Source organism: Urocitellus parryii, chromosome 6, assembly GCF_045843805.1.
Source record: "Urocitellus parryii isolate mUroPar1 chromosome 6, mUroPar1.hap1, whole genome shotgun sequence".
Lineage (NCBI taxonomy): Eukaryota > Metazoa > Chordata > Mammalia > Rodentia > Sciuridae > Urocitellus > Urocitellus parryii.
The window spans coordinates 123611110-123627367 of NC_135536.1; the positions used below are offsets into that span (position 1 = coordinate 123611110).

At 38.0% G+C, this 16258-nt stretch overlaps 1 protein-coding gene across 2 annotated transcripts in view; it reads right to left on the reverse strand.

Moving 5' to 3' along the window:
- Window positions 1-16258, reverse strand: part of Gabrg3 (gamma-aminobutyric acid type A receptor subunit gamma3) — a 609775-nt gene that overhangs the window by 264387 nt on the left and 329130 nt on the right. Inside the window, exons 4-5 of one of the 2 annotated variants that reach the window (XM_026402609.2) lie at window positions 4718-4938; window positions 2365-2447 (exon numbers count right to left, since the gene is read on the reverse strand). In XM_026402609.2, coding sequence (XP_026258394.1) covers window positions 2365-2447; window positions 4718-4938 — 304 coding nt within the window. Of the gene's footprint in view, window positions 1-2364; window positions 2448-4717; window positions 4951-16258 lie in introns of those variants that run through there. The other variant, XM_077799524.1, reaches the window with a different exon arrangement.

Below are 16258 nucleotides of genomic sequence, written 5' to 3' on the forward strand. Positions count from 1 at the left end.
GGTCTGGACCTCAGCCCCACATGAGCAAGCAACACAGCTGGGCCCCAGCAGAGAAGCCATGCTGGGAAGAGAACCCATTAATGGCTGCTGGACTGGGGAAGTGAAGAAACCTCAGCTGGAGGAATCTGGAAAAACTCTCCCTAAAAGAAGAGTCCCTGTCCATCTTTGTGGAAAACATGTAAGAGAAAAAAAATGAATTTCTGTGCAAATAATTTATAACTACATGCCTGAAATCACGAAGACATTTAGGTAGCTAGAGTTCATACCATCTATATGGCCCAGGTACTCAGGCTTAAATTTTAATTTACAGTGATAGAAAATGAACTATTGATACATGTACTAATATGTTTGAATCTCAAAGATATTATGCTGAGTGAAAGAAGCCAGACATAAAATACAAAATTCTAGTATAAACACCATTAATCTGTAGCAGTAGACACTAGATCAGCAATGCCATGAGCCAGGGGTGGGGGAATTGTTTGCAAAGATGCAAAAGAGGGTTTGGGGATGCAGTTCAGTGGTAGAACATGTGCTTAGCATGCACAAGGTCCTACTGGGTTCAAGTCTCAGCGAGCGCGCACACACACACACACACAGACACACACACACACACATTAAAAAAAACTATCTGAACTAATGGGAATGTTCTATTATCTCTGTGTACTGGTATTTACATAGATATGTGAAATTCTCAGGGTTCATTGAACTTTACTGGAAATAGGTTGTTTTTATTTTGCATGAAGATTACATCCTAATAATAGGGATTTAAAAAGGAAAGCACCAACATAAATTTCATACCAAATAGTAGTGAATTAGCAGCATCACATTCTGGGTAGTGAATCCAATTATTAGCAGTGTTCTTTAGTTTTATAAGTTTGAATAAAAATTAAAATGATAGTGATACCAGAGAGAAGCAGAGCAAACCATCTTTAAAAAAAGTATCTTTACAGACAAGACTCAAAGAAACACATAGAAAAAGTCCCAGAAAACATGAACTCGAATTAACAAATAACTAAATAAATTGTGCAAAACCTACCCAAAAACATATTGATATGTTTTGAAAATTTAAATAGCCATTATTAAAAATCTGGTGAAGAAATCAGGGCCAAAATTGCATAGAAGATGCCAAACTAATGTCTAATAATTAGAAAATAACCACTAAAATTACAAACTCAATAAATGAGTTAAGACCATATCAGTTCACTGGAAGAATCAACAGAACCAATTTGGGTTAGCTGATAAATTATGAATTGGAAAAATCACTCATAAACATTATATCGATATGTGTATGTGTGTCATACCAAAGTGACTCACAACACATTGATTTAGAGGATTCTGTAACTTTTAGAGTAAATAAATAGAGAACTATCCCAAATGGATTTGCAGGCAAGGTTACCAGATATTATAAACATTCACATCCACTGGCTAAGCATGAACTGTTTGTGTTATCAACAAAAATAATAAGTTTAGATTCAACTAATTAAGTGAATATTTACAGAAAAATACTTTAACCCAGTCTAGAAGATTACTAAAATTTACCTTTCCATTTTGTCTTTTTCTGAACCTAAAAGGAATTATAAAGTGCATTCATCTCTTGTTTCACACAACGTCTGCCTGAGATTTCATCAGATTTGTTTGTCAGGCTCCATATGCAATTTTAAAGAAATTGAATAAAGTTAATTAAATTCCTGTGAGTCATACATAAGTACTAGTGATTAATATATTTAAAGTGAACCATCATAAATTCAGCAAATATATTTCCATATTGACCTTTACTTAAAAGCTTTATGAGTAAGCAAATAAATTTGATATTTCCTTTATATGTACTCTTGTCTTTAGTATTAGATGCCATCTTAAAGAATTTGTAAGTGATTGCTTGTTAGCTATGATATGAATCACAAATGAAATATGTGAGGATGAAACACTATAAAAATGTGCCTTACAGTAGTACAATGATATAAATACAAATAGATTTAAAAGACATTTTTCTTCCTATTTAGAAAACAATTCACTTTGCCTTAAAATATCAAGTCTAAAAATATTGCAAAAAATTTATATACTTCAAATAATATGCACATCTCATCAGCATAAATCTTTGGTAAGTCCACTGGTCATTAGTTTCTGAACACTTCAATTTTATGGTGAATGCTAAGTTGCTCATCACTTTATCAAATTTATCTATTTTGTAACATAAATCCTGTCTAAGAACATCTGGAATGAAAAAAGGTGGCTGACACCAAAAGCCATCATCAGTTTTCTCTGGTTGGACAGTGACACTGTTACCAGTTGCAGGACTCCTTGCCAGAAACCAGTACCACACCAGTCACTCCCTGCACAGCACTCATGGCCCACCAGGGTACTCACAGCTGGAGAAGATCAGAGGGCAGGAGTGCTCATCCATGGGGAAGTTATGCAGCTGCAGCTGGCACTCTGCATTGATGGTGAGCCTGTGGAAGAGCCAAGCATCACTCTTGGGGTCAGAAACAACACAGCCGAGGCCCTGGGTAAGGCCCATAGGGTGGCTGAGGCACCAGGATGCATGGAGAGGGAGGGAAGTTCCATGATGCAGGGTCCAGCACATGCAACTCACTCTGGGCAATTATACTATTCACCCAGTGAAGCCCTGTTGTTGTCTTTGTATTGTGTTATTTTGTTTGGCTTTTAATCAGAAACAGAGAATTCCAGTTAGTAACATTCCAACTGTGTCTACAAATACAAGCCAAGTCAGGGAGGAGAAAAAAAACCCAACTGTTGTTTTATGTTGTCGTTCTCAAACTGTTTGAATGAAATTCCTCCTCCGTCTGAAACTGGTATATTTGTCTAAATAGCTATTATGCCACATCAATCTACTTGTGGAGGGATTTCCTACTTGGGCAATCCCCTACTTCATGAGAAAGGTGATGGTTATACTAAGTAGCATACTGCATCTTTCCAGAGCAGACACCCTGTGTGACAGAGTTTCTCTACAGGATCCCAAGACCAGACATGTCTCCCTGAAGATTCACTGAGGCTCTATTTCATTCCAGCGTCTCATTGGTATTTCTTTAGAATTGATGTAACACCTGTTTCAAACTCTTGCTTTATCAATGTTTTTCATCAGCAGACCTCACTATTGTGACATTTTTTGTTGCTGCTATTGTTCCCTGTCTGCAAAATTATTATTTCTCAGAAACTTTAATATTCTCTTATCTTCTGCTTATTTTGATATTTGTCTATGTCATTTGTGCTACCGGCACTTGTTCAATACTAGGAGTCACTGATCTCAGGGCCACAAGCACCTGTAATTGAAAGCTCATGACACTGGATGTGTGTGTGAGAGGGGGGGAATTAAGGGCTGTAAGCAAAGGGTACATGAGGAACTTATTGTGGTATGGTCTAAACAGGGAAGACATGGAGCATGGGTCAGAGGTAGGAGAGAAGTCATAGTCCCCTGAGCCATACTAAATTGAAATGCTTGTTAGCCTACAGTAGTGGAGAGGCAGGTGGTCTCCAAGAACCTGCAGTCCAGAACAACCACCCCGATCCTCAGCTTGGATATGACTTTAAAGTCAAGGAAGTAGATGAGCCAAGCCAGTGTGTGTGTGCGGGGGGGGCAGGTCCAGAGGTAGTAAGTGCACCATGAGAATCAGCCACAGGTCAGTGGCATGAGGTATAGAAGAGAGCCATGTGCCTTTGGAGGCAGGGGCATAGAGTCTGTTAAAACAGAGGTGAGAGTCTTCTGAGAAATCCAGGAAGATGTGAGAGCTGTGCCTTTCTGAATTGTATGCCCTCAGAGGCCACTGCCAGAGGGTGCTGTCCTCCTGATCCTAGCACTAAATAAGCAAAAAGGCAGGATGGGGGGCACTATTTTCGTGTTCAGGTAAGCTTAGACCATTCTGGGAATGTGAGGAGCACTGTGGACTCAGACTTAGGTCAAACTCTGGTCACACTACTTCCATGCAGTGACTTTGGAAAGTCAAGCCACTTCTTTGAAGAAGATTCTCTCATCTCCCTGGGTTTCTGTAGGACTGGCTGGCTCTAAGAGGACACATTGCAGGGTTGCTGCATCTTCCTTTAGGGATGAGTTGGGGAACACCCACTTTGTCCTTTGTCCTGGTGGTCTCAAATTTAACTATAATGACATTTGTTAATTAGGACTCCAAGACATCTGTATTTTCCAAGCTGAGTAGACTTATGGAGTTAAATATATAAAAGATAATTTTCACAACTAATTTCCAGCAGAAATGGATTCTGATGAATGAATTAGTTCCTATTCATTGCAGATCATTTGAATGCCTTTATTTTTACACAATTGCCATTAGGGGGACAGACTCTTTCAGAACTCTGTAGTATGTTAAACATGAGAAAGAACAGAACTTAGACATAAAAATAGGGTCTCATTTCAACAATAACTTAAATTAAGGATCCAAAATTAGACCATAAGTAATTAAAGATTCGTGTAGTTAGATGGCAGGAATTAGTTCTAGTATTTTATAGCACAATGGAGTAACTATAGTCTGAGATTTATCATGCATTTAAAACAACTAGAAATATACAAAAATTACAAACACATAGAAATGATAAATACTGGAGGAGTTGGAATGCTAACTACCTTGATTGGATTAACAAATGTTGTATACATGTATTGAATTATTGTAATGTATTCCATAAATATGTACAAATGGCACATGTACTATGTGTCAGTTAATGATTTAAAGAGATCCACAGGACATCTTACCTTAAAGTGTAAAGGATTTTCCCATCATTCCAAATTCTGAGGAGTTGATTGGGAGTTGTGATCCAGTGAGCCTCTGCCGTTTTAGAATTTCGGAAGATTGTGTCAGGGATCCATATCAACCCAACCATGTTGCTGTTAAGTGTGAGTATTTTCATTGTGCTGTTGAATCGAAGACGACTGTCTGTCCAGGTCTGAGCAAAAAATATATCAATTTGGTATTCCTGAAACACAGGAGAGAGAGAGAGAGAGAGAGAGAGAGAGAGAGAGAGAGAGAGAGAGAAACAATCCTATTAGTGGCTTTTCTGAATGTTTTATTTTCTGTGCCTTAGTTGTTTCCCCTTTATTTTCACCAACAAAGTCTATTTTTCCTCCATGTTTACATTTTCATGTTCTCATTCCTCTCTTTGTTCATGACTGATAACAGCTCGTTGTTTATAACATGGTATGATTCAGCAAATGATAAATATGACTAATCAATAGTATAACATATGAGATATTACATATTGCTTTGTAAACCTTAAATTGCAATACATTTATAAAGTATAAGGAGGGACTGCAGGAGACAGTAGAATATATTTCACAGGGTGGATGCAGACCTGTGTTCAGAGGTTCAAGTTTGACAAAGTGTGACCTAGCAGAATATATGTTCTCTGTGTTGTAAAATGAGGAACATAGTAATTTCCACTTCTTAAAGGTTTTGTAATGATACAAATATGATTAAATGTTAATCCCTGGGCTGGGGATGTGGCTCAAGCGGTAGCGCGCTCGCCTGGCATGTGTGTGGCCCGGGTTCGATCCTCAGCACCACATACAAAGATGTTGTGTCCGCCAAAAATAAAAAATAAATATTAAAATTCTCTCTCTCTCTCTCTCTCTCTCTCTCTCTCTCTCTCTCTCTTTCTCTCTCTCTCTCCCTAAAAAAATGTTAATCCCTAATTCCTGGCTTTCATCTATAACTCAATAAAAATAATAATAACATTATTATTATTATTGTTTTTGTTTTTACTCAGATTCTTCTCCTTTCTCTCCTCTTCTCCCTTTCCTAATCACTTTCCTCTATTCTACAGATCTACCTTTGATTTTCATGAGATGTCTCTATACTGGGGAATGATTTTGAGCAAGTTATATTGTGTGCATGTATGGATATGTAACAACAAATTCCACCATTATGTACAACTGTAACGCACCAATACAAAATATAAAAAATAAAAGGTCTTCTTAAACAACCCAAAACAAAAAAGAAAAAAAAAACCAGCAAAGAACAGTAGAGAGAATAGCCATTCAAGCCAAATGCTGACTGAAGGCTGAGAGAGCTCAGGTTATAGAGGCAAAGCGCCAGGTTATAAATCGCAGAACCCAATAAAGCTTTTCTGTGACCATCAGATAATTAAGAAAGGCCTGAAACCACTACGGGATCTAAAATGTATCTCTCAAATGGCCCACCTCAGAGGTCATTCCCATAATCACAGTTTAAAGAATTACCATCATGCCCAGGGAAAGAAGGTTGTAGAGACTGATGGTTAAGGATCTTAACTATCTTTCATACTTTCCACTAGGTACTGTAGGTAATTCTCAACAAATCCCATAGCTATCTTTTCCATTGAGTTTCCAATTAAAGAACCTTTCTGAGATAGGTAATTCAACATGCTAATCTGTAGTCTAACCAGCCCTCTATTAACTTATCCATTCATTCATCATTAACTATGCCAGGCCCTGAAAACCGTCAGCAACCCAGAACTAGCCCAATAAGAATCTCCTGGCTTTAATACAGCTTATATTCTAAACAGGGAATACAGGCCTTACATAAATATTCAAGATAAAAATAAAGTGTATCTGATGGTCACATATAACATGCAGAAAAATAAGACTGATTCTAAGAATTCTAATGACAGAAAACAAACTGTTTTGGTTTGAATGTGTCCACCAAAAGCTTGGGTGCTGGAAATCTCCAAATTTGTGTTAATGGCACTTGGAGGTGGAACTTTTGGGAAGTAATTAGGACTGGATGAGGTCCTGAGTGTGGGGTTCCCAGGACTGCATTAGTGGCTGTACAAGAAATGGAAGATTCAAGACTGTGTAAAGGATGGAAATTTATTTGGTACAAGGTTATTGAAGTTGGGAAGACCAAAGCATGATTGTTCTGTTTCACCATATGATGCCCTCTGCCGTGTCATGGTGCAGCAAGAAGACCCTCACCAGTTACCAGTGCCATGCTTTGGTCTTCCCAACTTCTATAACCATGTACCAAATAAATTTCCATCCTTTACATAGTCTCCAGAATTTTGTTATCACAAAAGAAAACATAGTAAGGAAGTACTCAATGTAGGAGGAAACACAGAACAAGGAAGCTGAGTCTTGCACAAGCTTTGAGCATCCAGGGGAGCAAGTAACAGGGAGGCAGCTACTGGGAGCAGGTTATCAAGGGCACTTCCCCAGAAGCTTCAATTCTACAAAGATCTGCAACTGTAGTGAGCTGTGTGATAGCAGCAATCGGAGTCCCACTGAAGTCTGTGTGTCTCCTAAAAGTGCCTCTGTGGATTAATGGCTTCTGCCTTTTAAAGCAATCATGAAAGAGAAGAGAAAGATGAAGCTAATTCAGAGCCTGGGTAGGCTGGAAGAGGCAGAACTTGCCTGATGCCCAAAGCCTGTTAAATCAACTTTGTAGAAATAATCAAATCTCTAAATGAATTAAGTTTTCATCCTGTAAAATCTTGTACTAAGTAACTATGGCTGAAGGAAAAGACAAAGCCACGATCTTCCACCAGAGACTGATGGGGCCACGTTACCTGTGCAGTCAGCCCTCCTTGGGATTCAACAACCATAGATCTAAAATATTGTTAAAAAATTACATTTGCATTGATCCTGTATAAACTTTTTATTCTTGTCATTTATCCTAAACAATACAATATTACAACCATTTATATATCATTTACATTGTATTGGGTAAAGGAAGAGGTGTGTGTGTGTGTGGGGGGAGGGTCTCTGCAAATACCCTGTCATTTTATATGACACAAACACCTGTAGATTTTGGTGTCTGAGCAGGTCCTGGCACCAATTTCCCATAGAAACCGAAGAACGATTGTTCTTAAGATTGAAAGGAGGAAAATGACAGCAGGGGAGAGGGAGAAGTAACTGGCCTGCAATACCAAGGACACAGATGCCATTTCAGAATCATGTGGAGAAGTGATTTGCAAAAGTGGCTGAGCACTGGCTTCAATGGGAAGAGGCTTGCTATGATCTAAGAAAGTTCTTCCCAAGGAACCACAGGCTAGGAAGAAAAGTGACAATTTGAGACTCAAATGATCCTTTTTATTCCTATCCTTCATGGGCAAACAGCAGCCTAAAAAGAAAACTGCTTTATGCTCTGAAGGAAGCCAATTCTCCAGTGTTCACTTCACAATGACCAAAGTGGTTAATGGATAAAGAATAGAATGCGAGACAATGGAGTCAGGAAGAAAACAGTACTCAGGAGCTCCATCCCAGGACCAGAATTACTGGCAGTACAAGGATACCTTGGCTTTACCCAGGGCCAAAGCCCATTCATTCAATATTTGCCCACTAGAATTTTAATCGCTACAAACCAGTGTGTTCATTGTGGCATGCTGGCCCTTTTCCATCCTGGTGTACATATTGCATGTGTGGGGAGAAAGAAAGCTTAGCAAGCTAGCTAGCTATTCTTTATAGAATATTGGTCAATGTACCAAAAGAAGCCATGTCCAGATTTTATGTCTTCACAGGAACATGTATGTACATGTAGTCATCCTTTAGTGACTGCAGGGGCTTGGTTCCAGAACCCTCACCAGTAACAAAATTTGAAGATGCTAAAGTCTCATATAAAATGGAGGTGCAGTATTTGCATGCTATGCACATCCTCCTCTATACTTTCAATCACCTCTAGATTACTTGCAATACCTAACGCAATATAAGTGCTAGGTGAATAGTTGTTGTACTGTATTATTTAGGGAATAGTGCTAAGAAAAAAAAGTCTGAACATATTCTTTACAGATACAACCATCATGGGCTTAACTATACAGTACACAAATGAGATGTGAGTTGAATAACTAGTGCTAAAGGGAGACCAAGAATCTGTGAAATGGTGGGAGGTGTGGTAGCCTTTGCCCACATATCACTTCATTCACACAAACTCAGCTTACTGGTCTGCACACTGCAAATTCAAGTTTTTCTTTTTTTGAACTTCTTGGGTTTTTTTTTTGTTGTTGTTGTTGTTGTTGTTGTTTTGTTTTTCCAAATATATCTGATCTAGAATTTATTGAACCTTATAGATATGGAACCCATAGATACAAAAGCCCAATCATATAATGTAAACTTGACTTTAGGGCTGGGACAGGGTTGGTTTTTGGATTGCTTCCTTTGAAGAAGAGGATGAGGGAGACGGGGCCAAGTATTTACCAATTATGATACAAATCATGGTGGTCATTGGAGCTGTTTAACAAACCGTGCACATTCCCATCTGCAGCTACAGGGTAGAATTGCTTCCCATTTGGGGATGAGTGTGGTGACTTCACTTAGGATAAGTTGAAATAAGAGTATAGTGGTGTGTGCCAATTCTGATAGGATTCTTGAAGAACCCATATGGAATTCATTTGCCCCCTTTTCAGGCCCTTCGAGATTATGTGGAGCAGAGCCTCTGCTGATACATGCTTAGAGCATGGGCAAGAATTACCCAGAGCTGTTTATGAGAGCAGCAATTCCCAGCCTATACCAACTCATACAGCAGGGAGAGAGAAGACTCCAGGATGTGGGGTTCAAGAAGCATAAGAAGGCCTCTTGAGAAGGCAAGTTATAATCATCCTAGTCCTTGGTAAGGTGCAGAGTGACCCACATTGACATTTACCAATGGAAGACAGTTCCCAGCAGAGGAAGCAACAAACTCAAAAGCATCCCTGCAGAATAGACTGGATGAGAGAAAAAATCCCCTTTCCTCCTTGATGCCAGGATTTGAGGTTCATGAGGATGATTTATGAGTAAATAATTATATTTGTACAGAGAGCACACTCAGTACTTTGAATAAAATTGAGAATGTGACACTGGACACCATGGCATTAACAGGCACTCATGAGTGTTAATTGCTTTCCTTTAATACCGGTTATAGGATTAAGGAATGAAAGCCCATGTTCTCCCAGTGTGTCCAGAGCTCACCAATGGGTTCACTGATGCGAGGGCAGTCAATACTCCCTGTAAATGCTCCATATGATGCATTATGAAAAGAACCTAAAGTTGTTTAAATCATTTTTTCTATTTGTTTATTTTAGTTTATGTCAGAGAAAATCAGAAATCTAAAAAAAATTTTACTAGAGTTATTTACTAGGTTGGGATTATTTTTTAATTTGCCAAAAAATAAACTTCTGGATGACCCTGTATAATAATGGTCAGATAAATATGAGTAAGGGCCCTCTTGTCTTTTTGTCTTCTCGATTTTCCATCCCCATTAATGTACCTTTTCCATCCCCTTTTCTTTTTTTTTTTTATTGGTCGTTCATAACATTACATAGTTCTTAATACATCATATTACACGGCTTGATTCAAGTGGATTATGAACTCCCGCTTTTACCCCGTATACAAATTGCTGTATCACATCAGTTACCCTTCCATTGATTGACATATTGCCTTTCTAGTGTCTGATGTATTCTGCTGTCTGTCCTATTCTCTACTATCCCCCCTCCCCTCCCCACCCCTCCCCTTCCCTCCCCTTTTCTCTCTCTACCCCTTCTACTGTAAATCATTTCTTCCATTTGTATTCTCTTGTCTTACCCCTCCTTTCCTCTTATATGACATTTTGTATAACCCTGAGGATCGCCTTCCATTTCCATGCAATTTCCCTTCTCACTCCCTTTCCCTCCCACCTCTCATCCCTGTTTACTGTAAATATTCTTCTCAAGCTCTTCGTCCCTACCCTGTCCTTGTTTACACCCCTTATATCAAAGGAGTCATTTGGTATTTGTTTTTTAAAGATTGACTAGCTTCACTTAGCATAATCTGCTCTAATGCCATCCATTTCCCTCCAAATTCTATGATTTTGTCATTTTTTAATGCAGAGTAATACTCCATAGTGTATAAATGCCACATTTTTTTTATCCATTCATCTATTGAAGGGCATCTAGGCTGGTTCCACAGTCTTGCTATCGTGAATTGAGCTGCTATGAACATCGATGTAGCAGTGTCCCTGTAGCATCCCCTTTTCTTAAGACAGTTCTTCTAAAGGCAGATTTGAAATTGAATGGCAGGATAGGCTGCATTACCTAAAGTCCCTCCACCAGGCACAGGTGCATTCTGTACCAGGAACTTGAATTACCCAGACACAGACGATAAGTATCCTTTCTTGCAGAGGGTAAATGAGGTTTAAGAGATTAAGTAACTTTCATACATTCTCACAGGTACTGAGTACCAATTGTTCTAACTTTGCAGTCAAAATCTACTTCCTGCGTGTGAACTAGAAGAGGTATAGCAACTGAAATCCAGGTGTTTGATTTCAGAACATGTGAAACAAAGAACACCTGGGAACAATCATCCTCTACTTTTACTCTGTTTACAAATTGTATGATGCCCATTTACCTGCCTTAGTTTTATTTGCCTCATCTGCCAAAAGGGAGCATTGGGGTAGATTGAATGCAAGGACCCTTCCAACTCTGACATTTATGTTTCTATATTCCTGCCCCGTTAGCTTTTCATTGTGGAAACTAATTCTCCATTTCTCTCATTTCTGTATCTCTTGCAAGAAGGACACGAGAGAATGACTTCCTACATTCCATCTTCCACACTTAAGAGGAGGTTTTGCATGTTTGAAGTGTTCAGAAGCTATGTATGAAGCTAAGGCTTATATAGGCAGAAAGTGCTCCCTCCTCCATACTGTTTTCCCATAGCACAGGAGCACACTATAAATGTCCTGGGAGCAGGAGAAGCGAAATTGCTCTTCTGTATAATGGAATCTTGCCACTACTCCAAGCTAAGAGGGCTCACAACTATGCAACTGTGCTTGGTGTGGATGTTTTATTGTGTCCATATTTGACTAAATGTTGGGGAAACATTTACCACCCACTAAGAAATATTTTTCTTTCTCTCATAAATTTTCTTTGTAATGGCATTAATCATCTTTGTTCTGCAGAGGAAAAAAGAATTGCTTTTACAATATCTATCTAAAAATAAACAACTTTTTATATTCATAAATGGCAATGAAATGAAAGTGTCTAAAATACTAATACATGTAACAGGTGAAAATGTGCAGAATATCACCCCCACCAAACTAAACCATCATGTTGGTAGAGGGCCTATGCTCATTCGTTTTAATAATTCAAGAACTTAATGATTCCTAAATAAGCCATGAATTTCTGCAGCATGTGGAGCATTTTGACAAAACAGAAGAAAAATCATGCTTCTTAATAATACCCATCTTTAACCCCCTAAAAATTCAAAAATTTTAATTCCTCACACTGTTCTGCCTTTCTTTGCCAAAGAGCAAGCAGAAAAAGTGATAGATTAATAATGGACTGAGTCTTTGAGATCTCTGGTTGCTAGAGACACAAACTTCTGTGGGCAGTAGCCTCTCTACCCTAGTAAGGCTACTTCCCATTAGCATATCACCTCTTATTAGATAGATAAATACATCACTAAAAGATGCCATTGGAGTTGGGACTTGGCTCGGTGGTAGAGCTCCTGTGTAGCATGCATGAGGATCTGGGGTCAATCACCAGCACTCAAAACAAGATAGCTGCTGTAAGTTATTCTTTATAAAATAATAGTTACAGACTATCCACATATATATGGAGAGACATTCATACCTAATAAATATAAAAATGTTTATATCTATATATTGAGGTATAAAGAAGCATGGTTACCCATGGGTAGAGTGAGAATAGAAATTCCACCCCTTACAAATATCCATGCTAGTTTGGTTCTGTCTGCTATTGTTGCACATTGGCAGAGACTTATGTTAAAAATTATTCCATACATAAAGAACATCAAAAGAGGGAAGGTGGTTATAGAAGGCTAAAATTTAATATCTGGTTCATTTGCATAAAGCAAGTTTTACTATTTATTTTGAAAAACAATGCAAATTATTTGCTTTCACTGTATAAAGTTCCCTTTCACATCTATAGATATAGACAGATATATAGAAAAATATAAATAGATATAGATATTAGATATATAGATCTAGATAAATAAAAAAAGAGATAGATGGGTTGGTGCTCATTGGTACAGCATGTGCTTAGCATGCATTAGACCCTGGCTTCAATTCCCAGTAATACACACACATACAGACACACCTATAACAGAGGTATATAAATGAAGATATAGGCAGTTATTTTAGAACAACAGGCTGGTTCAGACTATATGGATTGCTTGGCCTGGCCTGTAGGGCAACCACTATGTACCTACTGGCTGCAGACCCCCATACTTCAGCATGAGTACCCATAGAATTGAGGGTTAGATCTTTTGGAATGAATTTCACCCTCTAGATCACTTCTGACACCCTTACTAAGATGTCAGAAAAGACTCAGGAAAGCCTTGTTTTCCTTCTTGAGAATTAAAGTGTTGACATGTACACTCTCATGCTTTCTACAAGAGGTTTGTGCAAAGAACTTTCCTTCTGAACATAAAATGACTTTCCTAATATAGTTGCTGGATTTCTTCTCAAAATGTTGTCCATCTTTTTTCCTGGTATACCTTTCTTTCAGATAACATCTTTTCTTACGTCGTTGTTTTTCATGAAATACAAGTTCTGGGAAGTTGCAGAAAGTAAAATGTCTATAACAAATGACCTTTACACTTTTTCCATGAGCCAAAAAAAAAAAAAGAAAAAAGAAAAAAGAATTTGAAAAGTTGCCACCATAAATAAATTATATATATTTGAAGAGATAGGTGTGTTTAATCTGGTTTAAATATGGTGCAATGTATACATGTATGGAAACATCCCATGATACCTACCCCATTGATATGTACAATTGTTATGCTTTTATATATCAGAAATGTCAGAAGAGTAATCTGTGTTGTTAGAAAGTGGATTCTGTAATATCAATAAGCTTACTTACACTTTTTTACAGATTATATACTTGTAATAAATCTGTATTCCAAACAAATGACACATCCACAATTTACTTATTGTTCACAAAATATTAACAATCCCATTGCAAGACAGGGACTAAGAAGTGTCATCCACATAGTGGATTTAAAATATTTTGGATTTTTTCTCCCAGCTTTATTGAAGTATAATTGACAAACAAATTGTATCCATTTAGGGTGTAGAACACATTTGACATATGTATACATTGTGAAATGATTGCCACAATCAAGCCAGTTAGCACAACCATCACCTTAAGGTCACCCTGTTTTTAAATTTTGTTTTATTGCTTTTTATTTTATTTTTTTCTTCCTTTTTGGTGGTGAGAACATTTATAATATTGTTAATTATAATCACACCTCTGTAGACTAAGTCTGTAAAACTTATTTATCTTAAAATTGGAGCTTTTCACACTTTTTTTTAAAGAGAGAGAGAATTTTTTAATATTTATTTTTTAGTTTTTTCGGTGGACACAACATCTTCACTTTATTTTTATGTGGTGCTGAGGATTGAACCCAGCGCCCTGCACATGCCAGGCGAGCAACACTACCGCTAGAGCCACATCCCCAGCCCGGAACTTTTCACACTTTGACCAACCTCTCTCCATTTCCTCCACCCTCTTGCTAGCCACCATTCTCTTCTCTGTTTCAGACATTTTCTAATGGCTGTGCTCAGCTTTGGCCCCTCACCTTGGACCTTCACACTCTCAGGCAGGAATGAAGAGGTAGGAATAGGCAGGAGGTTTGACCTTAGGTACTACTGTGTCCTAATAGTTGCCATCACAAGATTCTAAGCTTTATACAACATGAAGAGGATACATTACAAATATTTGAAATATCTCACAAAATGGTGCAGACTTTGCATAAAACTTAGGTACATCCTCTCCTATACTTCATATACCTTGGATTACATATAATACCTAACACAATGTCAGTGCTATGTGAAGAGATGTTTTGCTGTTTTGTTTTGGTAATGATGATTAGAAAACTTCCTGTATATATACAATACAGATGCAATTTTTTTCCCAAATATTTGTCTTGTTTTTATGATGGGAGGTCTCACTATGTTGTCCAGGCTGGTCTTTAATTCAATGACTCAAATGATTCTTCCAGTTTGGTCTCCTGAGTGAACTATAAGTCAGAGCTACTGTCCCTAGCTCTGTTTGTTATTTTTCTTTTCCTTTTTTGGATCCAAGGATGGTTAAGTCTACAGATGAAGAATCCATGAATGCAGAAGACTGACTGAAACACTAATTGAGTCATAATCTGACTTGATCTATAGCATCCCATGGGCATGATCACTGTTGGGATGAATTGTGGTCTCCGACCCATATCAGAAGCTTATTTAGCTGCTGGCACCCAAGCCTCTCTGTCATTCAGAGAATCATACAATGTCTCAAGGCAGGTCTACAGGAATGAGGTGGGACTCAAGGTGTTTTTCTTCCCCTTCCAGGAGAGCACACATGCCACACTAATTCCATGTGGGGTTCCATATTCATGTTAGGTCTCCAGGAGAGACCTGGTTTGAACATCTTTCAAGAATTGTAAAGTGATGTCCCTTAAGGCATATCTTAGAAGTACTTACTATCACCCAAAAGAGAATTGAAAGAACTATGGAAGCTGCTCTATCATGTGCTTTGCATAAGCATGTTTTTTATTGTTATTTGTTTGTTTAGGTTTGGGTATTTTTCCTGTCAGCAACAGTCAAAATCAGGGTTCCATATTTTTTTTAAACATAGTGAATATTAAACATATTGAAAGATTATTTTTTTGTTCTTGTTGCTTTGGAGATTCAATCCAGGTCCTTGCATGTGCAAAGGATTCACTTTACCAATGAGCTACATGCTCAACATGTATTGTAAGATTTCATAGTGCTAGATTTGAATTGCCTGAGTAAAAAATGTGGAGAAGTCTTTAGAGTTCTCTTCTGTCCACAGTCTCCAAATCAGGAAAATGAAGCCCTAAATGGAATTGCTTAAGACTTCTCAATCTCATTATTTTTAGCTCAAAACTGCTTGACCTTTTTATGGGAAAATGGTTTAAATACATAGTAAATGTTTTGTTTTACAACTGACCCCAGCATGAAAGTGGTCACAATTGTTGATCATTACCAGTGGAAGTTTCTTGCTGAATCACGTTTTTGCTTCAGACTGAAATATTCTTTTTCTAAATATCTACATGGAACAGAGATAGATCCTCAGCCTTGCCTTTGGAGATCTCTATAGAACTTTGTGAGACCTCTCTGTGAAAACAGAGCCTTTCTGACTGAAGGACTTGGCATTTCAGGCTGAGTCTGGTCAACCAACAGGTAAGTGAGAAAAGGTGAAACAGGCGACCTCTGGGGAAAGGCAGCAGCCGATTTCCAGGCTTGCCTCCTCTAAGGCTGCTACCTGTTAACATGTAAAACACATTAGCTGGAAGTAGTCCTAGAGAAGAGAAATTGTTAACATCACCCACAGATTAGAA